This window comes from Zea mays, chromosome 7 (assembly GCF_902167145.1).
Source record: "Zea mays cultivar B73 chromosome 7, Zm-B73-REFERENCE-NAM-5.0, whole genome shotgun sequence".
Classification (NCBI taxonomy): Eukaryota; Viridiplantae; Streptophyta; class Magnoliopsida; order Poales; family Poaceae; genus Zea; species Zea mays.
The window spans coordinates 142,268,979-142,286,528 of record NC_050102.1 but is presented as its reverse complement, the minus strand read 5'-3'; the positions used below and the strand labels follow the sequence as shown (position 1 = coordinate 142,286,528).

General features: G+C 43.0%; 1 protein-coding gene across 1 annotated transcript; it reads left to right on the top strand.

Moving 5' to 3' along the window:
• The first annotated feature begins 9,724 nt into the window (after positions 1-9,724).
• LOC103632978 (uncharacterized) lies at positions 9,725-14,557 on the top strand. Its single transcript, XM_020541162.2, has 9 exons — positions 9,725-10,221; positions 11,107-11,416; positions 11,505-11,617; positions 11,729-11,804; positions 11,933-11,961; positions 12,405-12,498; positions 12,692-12,781; positions 12,942-13,128; positions 13,801-14,557. Exons 2-9 carry the CDS (start codon positions 11,252-11,254, stop codon positions 14,169-14,171), a joined length of 1,125 nt encoding a protein of 374 aa, XP_020396751.1. The 5' UTR covers positions 9,725-10,221; positions 11,107-11,251; the 3' UTR covers positions 14,172-14,557.
• The last annotated feature ends 2,993 nt before the right edge of the window (positions 14,558-17,550 follow it).

The following is a 17,550-nucleotide window of genomic DNA, read 5'->3' as shown; positions in this document are numbered from 1 at the left end:
ATTATCCTACATATGCCTGGATGAATGTTTATGAATGCAAATGTTATGATGTAATGTAATGTGCGAATGAATGCCCAAACACATATCCGAAGCCATACTCTCAGCCATTATTTTCTTAGAAACAATCACACATCAGCTCTGCATTCCTTTAGGAACGACTTTGGAGCTTCTTCGCCTTTTACTTTCGGCGAAATCAGCGTTAACTTTTTGCTGTAAGCTCTGCATTCCCTTAGGAACGACTTTGGAGCTTCTTCGCCTTTTACTTTTGGCGGAATCAGCGTTGACTTTTTGCTGTAAGCTCTGCATTCCCTTAGGAACGACTTTGGAGCTTCTTCGCCTTTTACTTTTGGCGGAATCAGCGTTGACTTTTCGCTGTAAGCTCTGCATTCCCTTAGGAACGACTTTGGAGCTTCTTCGCCTTTTACTTTTCGGCACTCGATGGTGCGCTCTCAGCTTTTACATTTACATTCCTTGGGGGATTTTGCTCTTATAAAAGCTAAAAAAGGAAATTACATATGATGGCCCCATTAAAAACCTTTCTCCCCCTTTAGAAAGGAAAAGGGTGCCATAAAAAAGAAAAAACATAAAAAATTACATCAAGTTACACATAATATCGCCGAAGCTCATCCGCATTCCAAGATCTAGGAATGTCGTTGCCGTCCATATCCTTCAATCTGTATGAACCGGGTCTTGACGAAGATGTTACTAAGAAAGGTCCCTCCCATTTCAACTGTAATTTGCCCACTGTGTCTGGGTTGGCCACTCTCCGAAGTACCAAATGTCCTGGCTCAATATTCTTTAGCCGAACCTTTCTATCTCGCCATTTGATTGTTTCGGCTTGATATTTATTGATATTCTCCACAGCTTGAAGCCTGATCCCTTCTAAAGCATCTTTTTCCACAGAATAAGCATCTTCAGAACCTGATTCTGCCGAAGCTAATACTCTTATTGATCCAGTTTTAGCTTCCTCCGGAGTTATTGCTTCGTCACCGAATAATAACTTGAATGGAGTAAAGCCTGTAGACCTTGATGTTGTTGTGTTGTGGCTCCACACCACTTTGGTTAACTGATCTGGCCACTTTCCCCTGGGTTGATTGAAGATTAACTTCATTATTCCTGTCATTATAATGCCGTTGGCTCTTTCAACGAGCCCATTTGACTCCGGATGCCTGACTGATGCAAAATGGATCTTCGTACCAATTTGCTCACAGAAATCTCTGAAAGCTTCGGAGTCGAACTGTGTTCCATTATCCACAGTGATGGCCTTTGGTACCCCGAAACGACAAACAATATTCTGCCAGAAAAACTTTTGAATGGTGGCCGAAGTTATTGTGGCTAAAGGCTTTGCCTCAATCCATTTGGAAAAATATTTCACAGCCACTACAACATATCTTAAGTTCCCTTGGGCCGGTGGTAATGGACCCAACAAGTCAAGGCCCCACCTTTGCAATGGCCAGATGGGTTGTATGAGTTGTGTCAAGGACGAAGGTTGTTTTTGATCTCTTGCACATTTCTGACAACCTTCGCATTTTTGAACTAATTCCGCTGCATCCGAAGCTGCCTTCGGCCAATAAAACCCTTGACGGAAAACTTTTCCAAGTAACAGCCTAGATCCAATGTGAGATCCACACAGGCCTGCATGTATCTCTTTCATCAACTCTATGCCTTCGGTTCTAGATAAACACTTGAGTAGCGGAGCACAAACTCCATGCTTGTACAACTCCCCTTCTATCATGACATATGAACGAGCTCTTGCCTCTATCCTCCTGTTATAAGTTTCGTCATCTGAAAGGAATTTACCCTGAAGGTAAGAGATGATCTTAGTTCTCCAATCTTCGCTATAAACAGGAGATATATTGAGGACTGCTCTTTCAAGAAGTTCCACCGAAGATGCTTTTATTGTTTCGAAGAATACATCCGAAGGTAAGGGCAGCCCCTGTGCTGCTGACTTAGCTAGCAAATCAGCATGCTCATTTTGTCCTCGAGGGATATTTTTGACAGAAAATCCTTCGAAGGAAGCTTTAACTCTTCGAACCATATCCAGATATTTTTCAAGCTTCGGATCTTTAGCCTTGCAACTCTTGTCAATATGACCCGAAACAACCTGGGAATCAGTTTTAAGTATGGCCCTTCTGATACCCATTGCTTTTAGCTTCCGAAGACCCAAAAGCAGGGCTTCGTACTCAGTAATATTGTTTGTACAACTGAAATCGAGTTTTGCCGCATAATAGGTTTTAACTTTGGACGGCGAGACCAACACAGCAGCTGCTCCTGCCCCGAAGGTTCCCCAAGACCCATCGCAAAACACTGTCCATACTTCGGCATCTTTATTCGTTTCTTCATCCTGAGCCCCTGGCGTCCAGTCAGCAATGAAGTCTGCTAACGCCTGGGACTGGATCGAAGATCTATGCACATAATCAATGTAAAATTCATTGAGCTCTGCAGCCCATTTTCCAATCCGCCCAGTAGCTTCTCTATTTCTCACAATATCCTTCAACGGCTGCGAAGAAGGAACAACAATATTGTATGCTTGAAAATAATGCCGAAGCTTCCTGGATGCCATCAAAACAGCATATAACACCTTCTCTAATTCTGTATAGTTTTTCTTTGATATACTAAGAACTTCAGATACAAAATATACTGGGACCTGCTTCTTGACTTGACCATCAAGCTTCTCCTGGACAAGTGCTGCACTTACCGCTGAGTGTGAAGCTGCCACATATAATAACAAAGGAGCCCCTGGCGTTGGTGGAGTTAATGTTGTTAAATCTATCAGATATTGCTTCAACTCCTCGAAGGCTTTTTGTTGGCTTGGTCCCCATTGAAAGACTTCGGCTGATTTCAGCACTTCGAAGAATGGTAGATTCCTTTATGCTGATCTGGATATAAATCTATTAAGAGATGCCAACCTCCCTGTTAATCTTTGGGCCCCCTTTTTTGTGGTTGGTGGCTCCATTCGAAGTATGGCTTCAATTTTACTTGGATTAGCTTCAATTCCCTTTGTTGAAACCAAGCATCCAAGAAATTTCCCCTTCTTTACACCAAAGACACATTTTTCTGGATTCAACTTTAAGCCAGCTTGTCTGAAACTGGCGAAGGTCTCCTGCAAATCAGCAATATGATTTTCCTGTTTCGTGCTTTTTACAATGATGTCATCAACATAAGTTAGCACATTTCTGCCTATCTGAGATTGGAGAACCTTCGCAGTCATTCTGCTGAAACTTCCTCCAGCGTTTTTGAGCCCCTCAGGCATCCGAAGATAGCAATATGTGCCACTTGGGGTTATGAAGCTAGTCTTCGGCTCATCTTCCTTCTTCATCCAGATTTGGTGGTAGCCTGAGTAACAGTCTAGCAGACTCATGAGCTCTGAAGAAGCTGCTGCATCAACTAAAGAGTCTATCCTTGGCAATGGGAATTTGTCCTTCGGACAAGCCTTGTTGAGATCTGTAAAATCAATGCACATTCGCCACTTGCCATTGACCTTTTTTACCATAACAGTGTTAGCTAGCCATTCTGGGTACTTTACTTCTCTTATAACTCCTGCACTGAGGAGTCTTTTGACTTATTACGAGCACCTTCGGCCTTATCATCAGACATTTTCCGAAGCCTATGCTTTCTGGGTCTGAAGGATGGATCAACATTGAGCGAGTGTTCAATAACATCCCTATTAACTCCGCAGAGATCATTGGCTGACCATGCAAAAACATCTTTGTTGTTGAACAAAAACCTTATCAAGGTTTTCTCCTGTTCTTCGGATAATTGAGAGCCCAACAGCACTTTCTGCTCTGCTATGTCCTCACATAAGAGCATGGGCTTCGGCTGATCTGCTGAAGCTGCTTTCTCCCTTCTGAATTTGTATTGTTCACAAGCTTCAGCTCCATCTATGTTATGGATTGCTTTTGAGTCAGTCCAGTTTCCTTCGGCCCTTCTGGCAGCTTCCTGACTTCCATGAATAGCGATGGGTCCTTGATCCGAAGGTATCTTCATGCAAAGATAAGCAGGATGAAGAATTGCTTCGAAAGCATTGAGGGTGCCACGACCAATAATTGCATTGTAAGAGTATTCCATGTCAACAATGTCAAACACAACTTGCTCAGTTCTAGTATTGTTTATAAACCCGAAGGTCACCGACATGGTGATCTTGCCCAGTGCTACAATCTGTCTTCCTCCGAAGCCACAGAGAGGATGTGTAGCATCGTGAATCTTATCTTCTGGCTCTTGCATTTGTCTGAAGGCTTTAGCAAATATGATATCAGCTGCACTGCCTGTGTCAACCAAGACATTGTGGACCAGAAATCCTTTGATAACACAAGAGATAACCATGGCATCGTTGTGTGGGTAATCCTTGAGCTGAAGGTCTTCTTGGGAGAAGGTAATAGGAATGTGAGACCATCTTGACTTGATGAAGGGTCCTTGCACCCCAACATGCTGTACCCTTCTCTGTGCTTCCTTCTTCTGTTTCTTGTTGGCTGTCTCTGAGGACGAACCACCTGTAATCGGGAGCACCAGCTTCGGGCCCGAAGCATCTCCAGCTTGATCGTTGAACGAAGCCATCAGCTCAAAAAGTGGAAGTGAGTTCACCGGAGGTGGGCGCCAATGTTGGGGACTTGTTCTCAAATGCTATGAATTAAGAACAAGGCAACATAAAATGTTAAATGTTAACGTCCTTCGTCCATGAAACATTATTCCCTTGAGGATAATGAGCCTTGGACGAAGGTTGGTGAGAATATAATTACGAAGCTCAAGTCTTCGTAATACAATTTTAATAGATTGTATAAGATAACATAAAATAAAGGGTATCACTATACCACAACACCAAATTAGTGTCTGACGACCGTCGCTATAAATAGAGAATTAGCATCAAATTGTTAGTCGGTATACATTGCCACAGATGGTGAGTCGGCATATGTCTATATTCCAACTCATTGTTAGTCGTTATATTTATATGTGAATAGTGTCCCTTTGTCAGTCGGCAATTCATACCTATAGCATCTCACTGTCAGTCGCCAAAAAACATGTGTGGCACGCAAATTAGTTGCTGGCCCAAATACAAGCCGCGCCACCGCAGCCCAAAACCCTATCTCCCTTCCCGTGATTCCAGCCGCCGCCGCCAATCGCCGTCCACAGCCGCGCGCCCTAGCCGGCCGGCCGCAACCGCCGTCCTAGCCGCGCGCCTAAGCAGGCCGGCCCCCAACGCCATCCCAGCTGCGCGACCAAGCAGGCCGGCCGCCAATCCGTCGTCCCCAGCCGCGCTCCCAAGCCGGCCGGCCCCCAACGCCGTCCTCAGCCACGCGCCCAAGCAGGCCGGCCGCCAAACCGCCGTCCCCAGGTGCGTGTGTTGCCTCCAAGCTGTGCCTCTCTACCTCTCTGTCCTTGATTGGTGTTCTTTTGGCGAGACCACGATGAGGACCAACGCCGAGGGCGGCGGGCCATGGGCGGATTGGGGGTTCTCCGACGCCGAGACGACAGCGCCATCGCCATCGCCGCATTCATGGCGCTTCTTCATTGGATTAGGTCCGCAGCTAGTGCAAGGGAGAGCAGCCTTCGCTTTCTCTCCATTCTGGCATTTTTGGTCTTGTGACCACGAACACGATGGGAAATCCTTTCTTGCCAGGGAGACACGGTTACGGAACGTCGGAGCTGCTGCGTACCAGCACCACTAGGGGACTGCACCAGAGATGGCTGACGGCTTATTAGGATTCAAATTCTGGCTTAAATTTTCTAATACATTTTTATATTGTACATCTATATATATATTATTGCTAAGCTGTTTTTTTCTAAGCAGTGGGCCATGGGAAATCTCCTGACAGTTCTCTCGTCTTGAGCGAAGCTGTTTATTTCTAAGCCGTCGGCGCCCCACTGCTACTGCAGCAAGGCTGACCGCACTGGAACGAGTCAGGCGGAGAAGCGCCGGCGCGGCTACAGTACTGTCGTCCGATCCCAGGCAAGTTTTATGTCTCCTAACCTTTTAGTTTAGTAATGCTACTTTGCTACTCGTGGAGTTTGCCAGAATCAGCCTCAGCTTCATGAAAATCACTACTCGTGGAGTTTAACTGGTGATCCTTCTCATTATTGCTAATGACAATTCTTAGCCTCATTTTAAGCTCTTTAAGCGAGAAATGACAATCATGTTTATCACTGCCTTCCTGAACTTGCCTGTCAATATGATTTGATAGTGGTAACGAAGTTGCGCTACCTGAGATAAGACTGCTATGACCTCTTGCAGGACTGGGCTTCAAGATTACTATTCTGCTAAGGCCACGAGAACCATCATTTAACTTTGGTGGCTTCCTCGTGACCAACATATCCTCCTTCAAGAAAGAATTATGCCTTCTATTCATCTTACTTGGAGAAGTCGCTGACTGCTCTAGACTATCTGTCGTACCTTGCAACTCAGTTCCTTCGTCATAATCTTCAGAGTCTAACTTGGTACTTCCTAGTGACATGTAAAGGTTTTGGCGACATTCTAACAACCTAGAGCTTGGATCTTGCATAAGCATCAGAAACAATTCCTTGTTTGAGCTCAGTAGCTGTAGATTTCTTGGCCTTCAGTATGAGGTCTGTAGATTTCCATGGGACTTCCAGCCAAGTTTAGATCAATATCTTCAGAGCATATCCCAGCGACATAACTTTGTGCTTGCTTCAAGGGCTGTGTGCTGCTGGCCATCTCTTCTTCCATCAAAGTTCTAATACTTGACCTACTAGCATAAATCAATTCAACCCTGTGGTCCTTTCCATTCTGAGAAAAAGAAACAATAAATTCAGTTTATATTGCTGCACCCATCAGCTCTAACAAAGGTTTGAAAAACTTATGTTATCTTGCATGCCATACTCAAATATTTTTTTCTCAAATGTGCAGGAGAGTTGAGAATCATTGCATGAAGTAGGAGGTTTGTAGTACTATATACTGTTGTTTACTAGGAATATTTGTGGTTTAGGAAAAGACATATCAAAAGTTTTATGAACCAAAGTTCAAAACTAACAGAACAATTAGTGTTGGTCAACATTATCTAAAATGTTAGCCTATGACAAAATCATGCTGACAGTAGTACCAGTTGCAGCTTTATAAATGGAAAAATGGTTTTCAGCTCAATAAACGCCCTAGAAGGTTAGTGTTGCAGCTGTTTTTTCATTACCAGTTGTTAGTTATAGTGAGTAGAAAAAAATTGCAGGTACTATGAGAAATACTAGATACAACAGTTTTGGTTCTGAAAACTTACATTAGCAGATATGTTTCCATGGATATCGTCAAGACCTTTTTGATCTCTTTTGACTGCATGACCACAGAAATTAGGAACCTCATATTATTTCAATTAAAATTAGCTTATACTACTATATTGCAACTAACATTTCCATCTTATCCACATAAAAACTGAAAACTTAAGCTAGCAAATGATCTCCATGGTATGCTGGTTTGTTTCTTAAAAACTCAAGGGTTGTTTGTATGGATCATTGATAGAAGTTGATGCTCTCTAGTTTGATATTTTGAGTAGCAGCAAGGTGTCCTTGAGTAGCAGCAAGGACACTTGTTTGATCAACATAGCACGGACCCTAGCAAGGACACTTGAGTAGCCGCTCTCTAAAATTCATGCGGCTCAATAAGCAGCAGCAAGGTGTTGTGATCATTCAGTTCTGTTGCGTTCAACTATTGTATATTTAGCTTAATCATGGAGCAATGGTGGTATCTATTCTATAGTTTATTTTGGAATGGATTTCTAAGTAGTCTACTAATGATTTGGGTTTTAATTTTGTCAGGAGGGAGGTCCTAGAGGTAGTAAGTCACTTGTTTACTCCATGATGACAATAGCAAGCAGATCGCGGTGGTGCCTATGGATGCTACAACAAGAAAGATCAAAAGTTCTTTTAGATGGATGGCTAGATATTTTGTTTTGTATTTTCTCCAAAAGAGAAATTTGCAAGTGAACTTAAAATTGTGAAACCAACATGTGGTTGTACTAGCTAGTATCTCTGAGCTTTCACAAGCCAAACTTAGTGTTGTTGCTACTTATTTTGATCTTTATTACAACAAAAGCAAACTTGTGAACTTTATGTATGAATGCAGTACAATTGTTATTGTCATGAATGAAAACATGAGCTATGTCAACATGAGCTATGTATGAATGCAGTACAATTGCTATGTATGAATGCAGTACAATTGTTATCTGATGTTGATGATAATTGGAAACTGCTAGTAATATATTTTTTTAGGCTCATATAGTCGTAGCGTTTGATTGTTAGTCGGTAAAAATACATATATCGCATCAGACAGTGTGTCGGTATAAGTTCTAACAGACTGTCTGTCGAGATAAATATGTTAGTCGGTATATCTTTTTAACGTCTAACCGTCCGTCGGTATAAACATGTCTGTCGCTATATGTTTATGCCGACGCCACTTACAGCGTCAGAAAGTGTTAGTCGGTATAACTCTATAGCGACTGATAGTACGTTGCTATAACGGTTTATACCGACTGTAAGTAAGTCGTTATAGCTAGGTTGTGGTATAGTGTATAAAAGGGTAAATAAATCATAGACGAATTATATTGTATTTACTTAATATATTGAATCATTGAATACAATAATACCTCTGCCTTGGCAAAGGTTGGTTCCCGAAAGATGCGATTACAATTACCAGAATCCGTGAACAGTAAAGGAATACTATTCACTATTTATAGGCACAGGACGCAGCCTGTGAGGAATTACAAGTATGCCCCTTATAAAAGTTTACAACATTGACTCAGACCTTTATGGACTAAAAGGTCATTCTATCTTTAAGTCGGTTTGTAATACCGAAGCTTCATGAAGAGGAACCTTCGGCCATCTTATGCAAACAGCTTCAGCCGAAGACCGCTTCTTCCTATAAGACCTTCGGCGACGAAGCATGGACCCAACAACTTGCCTCTACCATGATGCCATCCACCCCTCGTCACCCATCCCATGCTCGGTAACTCATCATGTTGCATATGCGCAGATCATGCCGCCGAGGCCGAGCCGAGGGACACATGGCGAGGCGGGATCGGCCGGCGGCGAGATCGAGTTGTGCTCTCAGGCACGACCGGTGCGGCAACCCCGGCCGGACAGACAGGTTTGTCCCTGCACCGCTTGTCTTTTGGGAACGGCGACAGCGCGCATGATTGCGACGGCCTGCTGCCGCAGCGACGAGACACCAGTTGAGAGGAGGCACCGAGAGGGCACACGAGGACAAGCGCGCATCGCTGGGAGGGATTGCCGTGTAGCTCACAAGATTACACGGCCGATCCGTGGAGTGTAGTGCCGGCCGTTGCGGTGTGCCCATTTGCGCGTAGTATTGGCTGGGAGAGAATATTTGTACGCGGGAAACGCCATTGTTCCAGGGCCAGCAGATCGATTCTGCAGCAGTCTAGGATCCCGTTCCCATACATGGTTCTCAGATTTAACAATGGCTCCGATCCACATCTGTCGAGTTGGCATGACCAAAACTGTGTCCCTAGGCAGATCGGTGGTTGAGCTGCATCGTCCACCTGCATGGGCTACAGCCTACAGAGGTCCCATGGGCCATGGTCCATCACTCACAGCGTTCTTCAGATGGAGGTCGCCTCTGTGTGCAGGAAAGAAAGCGACGTCCTCTGCAGATACAGTTCGATCCTTTCCTATCCACGCCGGACGCCGCCCCACACCATCCCCCTGGATCAGTGGATCATATGGTACTATTATACTAGTGTTTACGGTTGAAAAGTAGACAATTTTTAGAATCAGGGGCGGACCCACAGGGGGCAAAGTGGGCCATAGTCCCCCTGAAATTTTGACAGTATTTATATGTGTAATATAATTTACTATAAAATACAGAAAATGTAAAAGGCATAATAGACTAAAATCAACTTTATTGGGCCTTCTCTTTGTCAAGCCGAGGCCCAATAGCTATCTTCGGCTTGCTTCTTCCCATGTGCCTCTCTCTGTCAATTGTCAAGCCGCCGCCACTTCTTGCCTTCTTGGCTTCTTGTATGCATGTGCCCGTCCAGGTCCAGGCATCCAGGCTCAGCGTCTAGGGACCAGCCCCAGCCCTGGCGGCCGGCGTGGCGGCACACAGTGCCCGGCGCCTCCGTCCACTTCCCGGCCCGGCGCGACGTTGGCCCCGGCGCCTCGCTCATCCGCTTTCGTCTTCCGGTGCAGCACAGGCGAGTAGCGCTTGCGACGACCCGGCCCGTCGGTCTCCGCTCCCTTCCATCAAGGCAAGCAGTCAGGAAGGTAAGCAAACAAGCTATGCTAGATTTGCAATTTTGCATAACTGATAACTGACACCTTGAACTCTATGCGGCTATGCGGCAGTAGTTGTTTATAATGTAGTTGTTTATTAGTTGATTTTGTCATGTGGTTTTTGGCCCCCTGAATTCCGTCCGCCACTGTTTTAGATTAATAACAGAACACAGACAGCGACAATCTTTAAAACAAATATAAACATAGTTCGTACATAACTCAGATTAAATAACATGGATACAAAAAATAGTGTGAGTATAGCTCGTACACTAGTCACCTCAAACAACATGAACATAAATCGGTAGTTAGATTAAACGTGAACAGAGACACTGAATCATGAGGTGTGTATCTTTCGCAAGAACTAGATTTTTGGAGACCTCTCGAACAGCGCGTGTACGTAGACGCTGTGATGGAGAAACTATTGATAACGCAACAACCAAAAGAGAAAAATACTAATTCAATACTCACACGCTATATATTGCTAATTAATGTTGCGCCTTTCATCTTTACTCGTGGAATCCATTAGAAGACATAGATATTGGACCTTTGAGATTTATTAAAATTTCTACATGTGGTCTTAGGGAAACTAGACTATATAGATTGTAACAATTGCCACCATATCTCAGATTCTCAGTGTAAAATATTTTTCTTCTACTATTATTATAAAAGAAGGATAATAAATCAAGATACAAATAATATTGTTATTAATTAACTAAAATAGAAAATAGAAAATTTACTAACACATTGTGAGGGGGTGGGACTATAGGAACAGTAGATTAAACAAAAATAAAATATGCATAAAATATTTGAGAATATATAACTGTAATTGAGTTTCTGTAATATATAACTGTAATAAAATTTCTGTGTTTCAAACAGACATCTGACCGGGTCAGACGATACAGCCCATATACGTACGTCGAGTCCTCAAAGTTCGATTCTACGACCATCGCACCCATCTTGGCCCAAAGTACTTCCGCGCCGCGCTACGAACGAGGCCATCCGCCGCCACACGCCGTAGGCCATGCCGCTGAGGTCGGAGACCGGCACTGCTGGGGAGGGCGATGAGGAGCAGCGGTTGCGGGCTGCTCTGCGTCACCTGCAGGCGGAGGCGGGGGTGCTGGAGCGCCTGGTGTACAAGCACCGGAACCAGCACCGTGGCGCCGCCTATTTCCAATACCTCCTCAAGGTGAGGCCCGGTCGCTCCTCTACTGCTCTACATCTCCTGATGAAACCTCCCACCCCGCTAAGCGAGTGGCGAGTTTCTATGCGCGCAGGTGAGGAGGGACCTCAAGCTTCTGCTCGGCGCCGGCCTCGCGGAGGTCCTCAACGCCGTGTTCCCAGTTCTCGCATGCCGCAAGCCGGCCAACACGATCCTCGTCCCCAACAAGTCAGTCTGTTATTTTATTTACGCCTCTTGCAAATTTCACTTGCTCTGATTAGTGGTTACTTGAATGTTCAATGTTTGGTTTTTTACATTTTTTTCTGAATTCTGATATAGGCAGACTAAGAAGAAACCTGGTGCAAACCACAGCCATCACCAGAGGCTTTTGGGTGTAGCCCGCTTGTTATCCCAGGTATGTTTTCTGTTTGTTGAGCAATGTGATTGGAATCTTGACTTATGTATAGGCCTGAAGTGAGATTTCATACTTTGCCCAGTTTAATATCGTATAAAACCTCAGTCAAATTTCTCGGTCCCTTGCAGATGTCTGAACCTGTTATGAAGGCAGCAATGTATCCTTTTTATTCTGCTTGCTACATCATGCTTCTGTTTAGTTTCTTAGGTAACAAATAGGACTAGTTGTGCACTTGCACTTGCACTTGGCTTGCATTAAACTATACTGGTGTGTTTGGTTTGTGGAATCATCCCATGCTTCATGAGTGCATCCCATGGATTTTTGTGGAATCAAGTAATCATCCCATTCCTGGAGCATGTACTAATTATTAGTTTATGAGGAATGAGATAGTGATGGATCAATCCATTCCATTCCACGGACCAGACCAAAAAAAATGAAGAGTGAGAACAAGATGAACCACCTTATTCCTCAAACCAAACACACCCTACATGTCTTGCCTTGGCCTTGATCATATCATTATCATCATAACTTCATAAGGAAACAAATATAAATTTCTCTTGCAATTGAAAGATGTCCAAAGTTCCTTAACCTAGATTACAGTCAGATAACATTTTTACTTGCTAGATCATTCTTCGTTGATCTTTGCACGGCTGTGCTTTCTTTGCTTGCACGAGTAAGGGTCCTGATCCAACAGGTGAGGCTTTTAATCTATAAGCATGGCTAATATTATATCAATCTAATTCGGTTTGAAATTGCTGACATGCGCTCTCCTAATAGGTTAGGAAAGTCTCCTTGGAATCACATGCTAGCTAATATTGTTATATTCTTTCTGTTTTCTATACATAGCTTTTGCTGTAGGCACTGACCCTCTGGTACTTATTTCACAGATGTTACTTGATGTTGTGTCTATATACAATAAGGTCACTGATCTTACTGAAAGGAAGCAGGCTGTTAAGATTAGCATCAGTGGAGTGCAGGTGTATTTTACTTCCACGCTAGCAATGATGTCATTTTGTATATCTTGGAGAAGCCGTATTTCCTGAGACCATGTTTTCACTTTTCACACAAACTTATCTTGCTAGTAAATGTAATGATTTTGCTTAATAATTTTGCCTCTTTTTCTCTCTTATTCTACAGGCTTTCAGAGAGTACTACCCCTCTATGAATGATGCATGTACAGTTCTGGAGTGTGTATGGATAAAAGATAAATTCGTTTTGCATGAAAAGGTTAAAGATATCTCTCAGGAGACCCAAGTTGAGAATCAGAAGTGCCGCGATCCTGAATCTACAGTCCAGTATGAAACGCTTGCACTGATTAGTGAAGGTTAAAATGCTTTATCTTCTATTTGTCACAATAAATGCATGATGATCCATTGATCTTGAATTTTTTTTTGTTGCCTTTGTCAGAATTAGCTGACATGCCCATGAATCATGAGAATCCTTGGTGCTTTGTTGCTGATTTGGTTTGAAAAACAAGCACTTTGTAGTGTATTGCATTGTTAAGAGCATAGCTCAAATTAAATATTAAGATATTTTGAATTGTTTTTCTATACCCATGGTTCCCAAGCTAGCTACGAACTACCAAGGCGAGAGTATCACTTTTGACGTTAGTCCATCAATCTTTGGAAGTATGTCACATTAGAGTGTATATTAAACAGTTACAGTTCACACATTATGGCATGATTTATGGTGATTTGGCAGACGCGTGTTCTAATGCTAACCTCACAACCTACTTGAATGATAAGCTAACATGGTTCTGACTGACACGCACCAGGTTTTGCATGTTACTACAGGTATATATGGAGCAACATTTGATTAGTTATTTATATAACTTTAATTTGAAAGTCAACTGTTGCTTTAGAGAATGAAACAAATGGTTTTCAGCATCATTTTTTTATTATGTAGAACATGACTGGTTCTATTTTTATGATTCTATGGTTTTTAACTTCAAGGCATTCTTTTGAATTCCATGGCCCTATTTTGTGACCAATTTCAGATATGAAAATCCTAGAAGAAACGAACTTGCCAGACAGACAGACAGATACTGCTCTAGCGGAGCAACCGGATAAAATGATTCATTGCAATGATGCTGGAGATTCTCAGAAGGGGAGGCAACTAGAAAATGAAAGCAGTGCTCGTTTAGTTCCTGACACCCTTAGTACTCGGAAGCACCTGAAGCCCGAGTCTAGGAAGAGAGTAGCATTTGTAGCAGTTGGAAATTCGAAAGTTACGGGTGCAGCCTCAGAAATAAAATCATCAGAGGTGAACAAGAAGCAAAGGCTAGACATGATTTCTCCTTCCAACATACAATCTGGACTGTACAACAAATTGCTGGATTGTGAGTTTGCAGAAAAATCCTTACTTTAGTATGTTCAGAATTTAATACTTCAATACTTTTTCAACTGGAAAAGCAATAGATAGGAAAGTGCGCTTGTGCGAAAGTATCTCAAGGTACGGCAAATGTCAGTGTTCTGAAGCTGAGGCCCTTTATCATTTCTGTTTCAAATTTCTAAGGATGATCTGCAACATTGTTTTGTAGTGTTTGTATTAGGGAGATGCCCATCTTCACATCAATGTTCAGAAGTTATGTGCGCTATGAGATTTAAATTATGAGCTGCCAGATTGTTTTGTAGAGTTTGTATTTGGTCATTGTCGTGTCAATGTTCAGAAGCATGCTCTTATACAACTGAGTTTTGTTTGCATCAGCAGATTTCTGCCTTGCAGATTTTATTATTCATTCATTCATTGTGTGATTTTGCGCTTGCTTATTTAGTTCCATTTTAAATTGCTTCTCATGCCAATTTGAGACTTTGGGTACCAAAAAAATATGGCTCAACTATATTCATCTAGGGAGCAATGGTCCACAAGTACCACCATGATTCGTTGTCCAGGGAACACCAAACCTTCCAACGATATATCCAAGCGATTTCAAGTGCTTATAAGCCTAGAAGGTATCTCAGGAGCAACCATAATTTCCTCCAGCAAGCTTTCCACGGATGCCTTCAGTTCCTGTGGTTTCATCCTTACCAATGAGAAGAATCAAGGCACCTCTTTCAGCCAAGAACCTGCACGTTTTCATCAGACAATAAGCGCCTTCACTAGTAAAAAACTCGAGTACCTGAAAAATGAAGTCAACGACAAGCAATTCATGCATACTACATTGGTAGTAAATGGCCTCAGTGATTCACGCAGTGCAGCATTTGGGCTGGTCTGCTGGATGCACAGCACACCATGGCTATACGAGCAGTATATATTACAATCAAATGCTGCACAGATACGGTTATATTTCATCGAACAGTTGGTGTACCCGATCTCCTCAACGTTGTACTACAGCTTGCCGGCCCGATTGACACCGGTGGTCAGCCACAGCTTGCCCCTGCTCTCCGCCACATCCGCAGCGCCGCGCGACGCCATATTCCTATGCCCAGATCCGCAGAATCCAGCGAGGTCACAGTCTCAGGACGAGCCAACACAGACCTGAACTCGACTCTTGAGGAGGCGGACAGCGCAGCATCGAGGAAGGAGTTGAGGTGCTGCTCCTTGCCATCATCATTTCCAACGGCGCGGGCGGCACCAGCTGGCCAGCCCCAGCACGTCACCTTCGCCGCCGATCACAAAGCACGTTTTTAAAAAATAAATTACACGAATTAAACAAAGTTCATAAAATTTAAAACAATAATAAAAGTACATGCTTCTTAACTTCTTATGTAGTGTGGTGGCCACAATCGTATCTAGGTATTGTACCATTTTATGTTCTTGTCTGAAAGTCCTGAAAATGGTAGACAATCTAAGCTGCAGAACCATATAGTATATGATACAGTAGAAACCAAATCATAAATGGAGGTGTAAGTTTCGTAATTATTACTCTAACTCAGATCCATATGGAAACAGATCTTCGGAAGACCCTAAACCTAAATGGAGATGGAAGCGTGTGAATAAAAGAGAAGACTTGACAATTGGAGATGAATGTTTCATAGTTGGGACTCCATCTCAGATACGTATAGAAACGGAGGTTCCAAAGATCATAAACCCTAAATGGATATAGAAGTGTGTGAACGAAGGAGAAAAATTGACAATTGGAGATGAACGTTTTGTAGTTAGGACTCCGCCTCATATCCATATAGAAACGAAGGTTCATAAGATTCTAAACCCTAAACAGAGATGGAAGTGTGAATGAAAAAGAAGACTTGAGGATTAGAGGTGGAAGTGTGTGAATGAAGGGAAAGTCTATCTATTTATAGGATGAATTCAAGTTCTTTCAGTTTTTTTCTTTCAAATTGGAATGGTTGGAATTAAATGAACCCATTGCAGGGTTCCACGTGGACACCAGACTATTGGTACCGACCGTGCCCGATCCGCAGTGATCGTGACCCCAACGCGCCTGTCGGTACCGATCCGTCGATATCAACCACGTCTCTCCTACGCGAACGTGTACACCGACCGATCTACAGCAGCTGATCGACCAGCCATGCTACCCTACGCTGCGCTCGAATAGGTCAATATCGACCTCCTGGGCCACCATGCCAGTAGTCGGTACCGGTCGCCATTGACACAGATCTAACGGGTCATATAGGGAGATGACAATAGTGTAATGCTGGTTTTCAGCCCTAGTGGGTTATATCTACTACCACCTCACTATTGATCAGTCGGTATCTACCAGCGCCAACTTTTATCTACACTAACTTTTCAGTACACAGCCTTTAACGCCAGCCTACAAACATGACAACGTCACACCAACTTTTCTTTTATAGACTTCTATGCACAATGAAACATTAGTTGTATTGTTTTAATACAAACAAAGTATGAAAACATAGAAAAACATTAAAAATATATTGCTCGTTAAAAAATAAAACGGCATGAATTAAACAAAGTTCATAAAATACGACAAATTTTAAAAATAATAAAAGTGCAAAGTTTATAAAAATTATTCTTCGTCCTCTTCGTCCCCCTCCTCGTTACCTTGGTTATATATTTTTAATTGTTTGGTCAATCGTTTAACGATCAACATGTTGAGCCTTCTCATGTCATCATTCACATGGGTCCCGATAGTCGAGACGTTATTGAGATTGTTCGTTGAGCAAGTCCGCGAAAAGTTTCGTAGTTAGGACTCCACCTCAGATCCATATCGAAATAGAGGTTTCCAAGACCCTAAACCCTAAATGGAGATGAAAGTTTGTGGAAGAAGGAGAATACTTAAGAACTAGAGGTGAAAGTGTGTGAATGAAGGCAATGACCTCTCTTCTATTTATACATTGATATTGGTGAATTCAAGATTTTTAGTTTTTTTTTTTTTGGAAAATTTAGGATTTTTTTCAAATTCAAAGATTAAAATTGAATGGACAAATCACAGGCTGCCACGTGGCCTCCAAGTGGTTGGTACCAACCGCGCTTTGTCAGGAAGGAGTAGCCACGACCCAACGTGACGGTCGAAGCCAACCACATCGTCTCCAATTCAGACGGTTTTGCCTAGACCGATCGATTGACATCCTAGCCGACTGTCACGTTGCAGTTGCAGCAAAACCTGCACAACAAAAACAAATGATACTCGTCGATGTCACGACTAATTCACCAAAACAAGAGCTATCATCAACTCTACTTGACCTTAATTGGTATGTGAAGGTCTAAAGGGCATAGCGCTGCAAAGTATGCGTCGTTCGTTGCCCTCTTTGAGGCTATTTTCAGCACAAGACGGATGCAGATGTGGAAATCTCTTGGTTTTCGAAGTGTGGTCCACGTTTCGCGTCGC

What these genes read in the sequence shown, in the direction of transcription:
- LOC103632978 (XM_020541162.2), top strand. Translation starts at nt 11,252, where the DNA reads ATGCCGCTGAGGTCGGAGACCGGCACTGCTGGGGAGGGCGATGAGGAG. An exon ending in CCTGTTATGAAGGCAGCAAT is followed by an intron (nt 11,962 to 12,404) that starts GTATCCTTTTTA and finishes CCTAGATTACAG; the next exon opens with TCAGATAACATTTTTACTTG. An exon ending in TTAGCATCAGTGGAGTGCAG is followed by an intron (nt 12,782 to 12,941) that starts GTGTATTTTACT and finishes CTTATTCTACAG; the next exon opens with GCTTTCAGAGAGTACTACCC.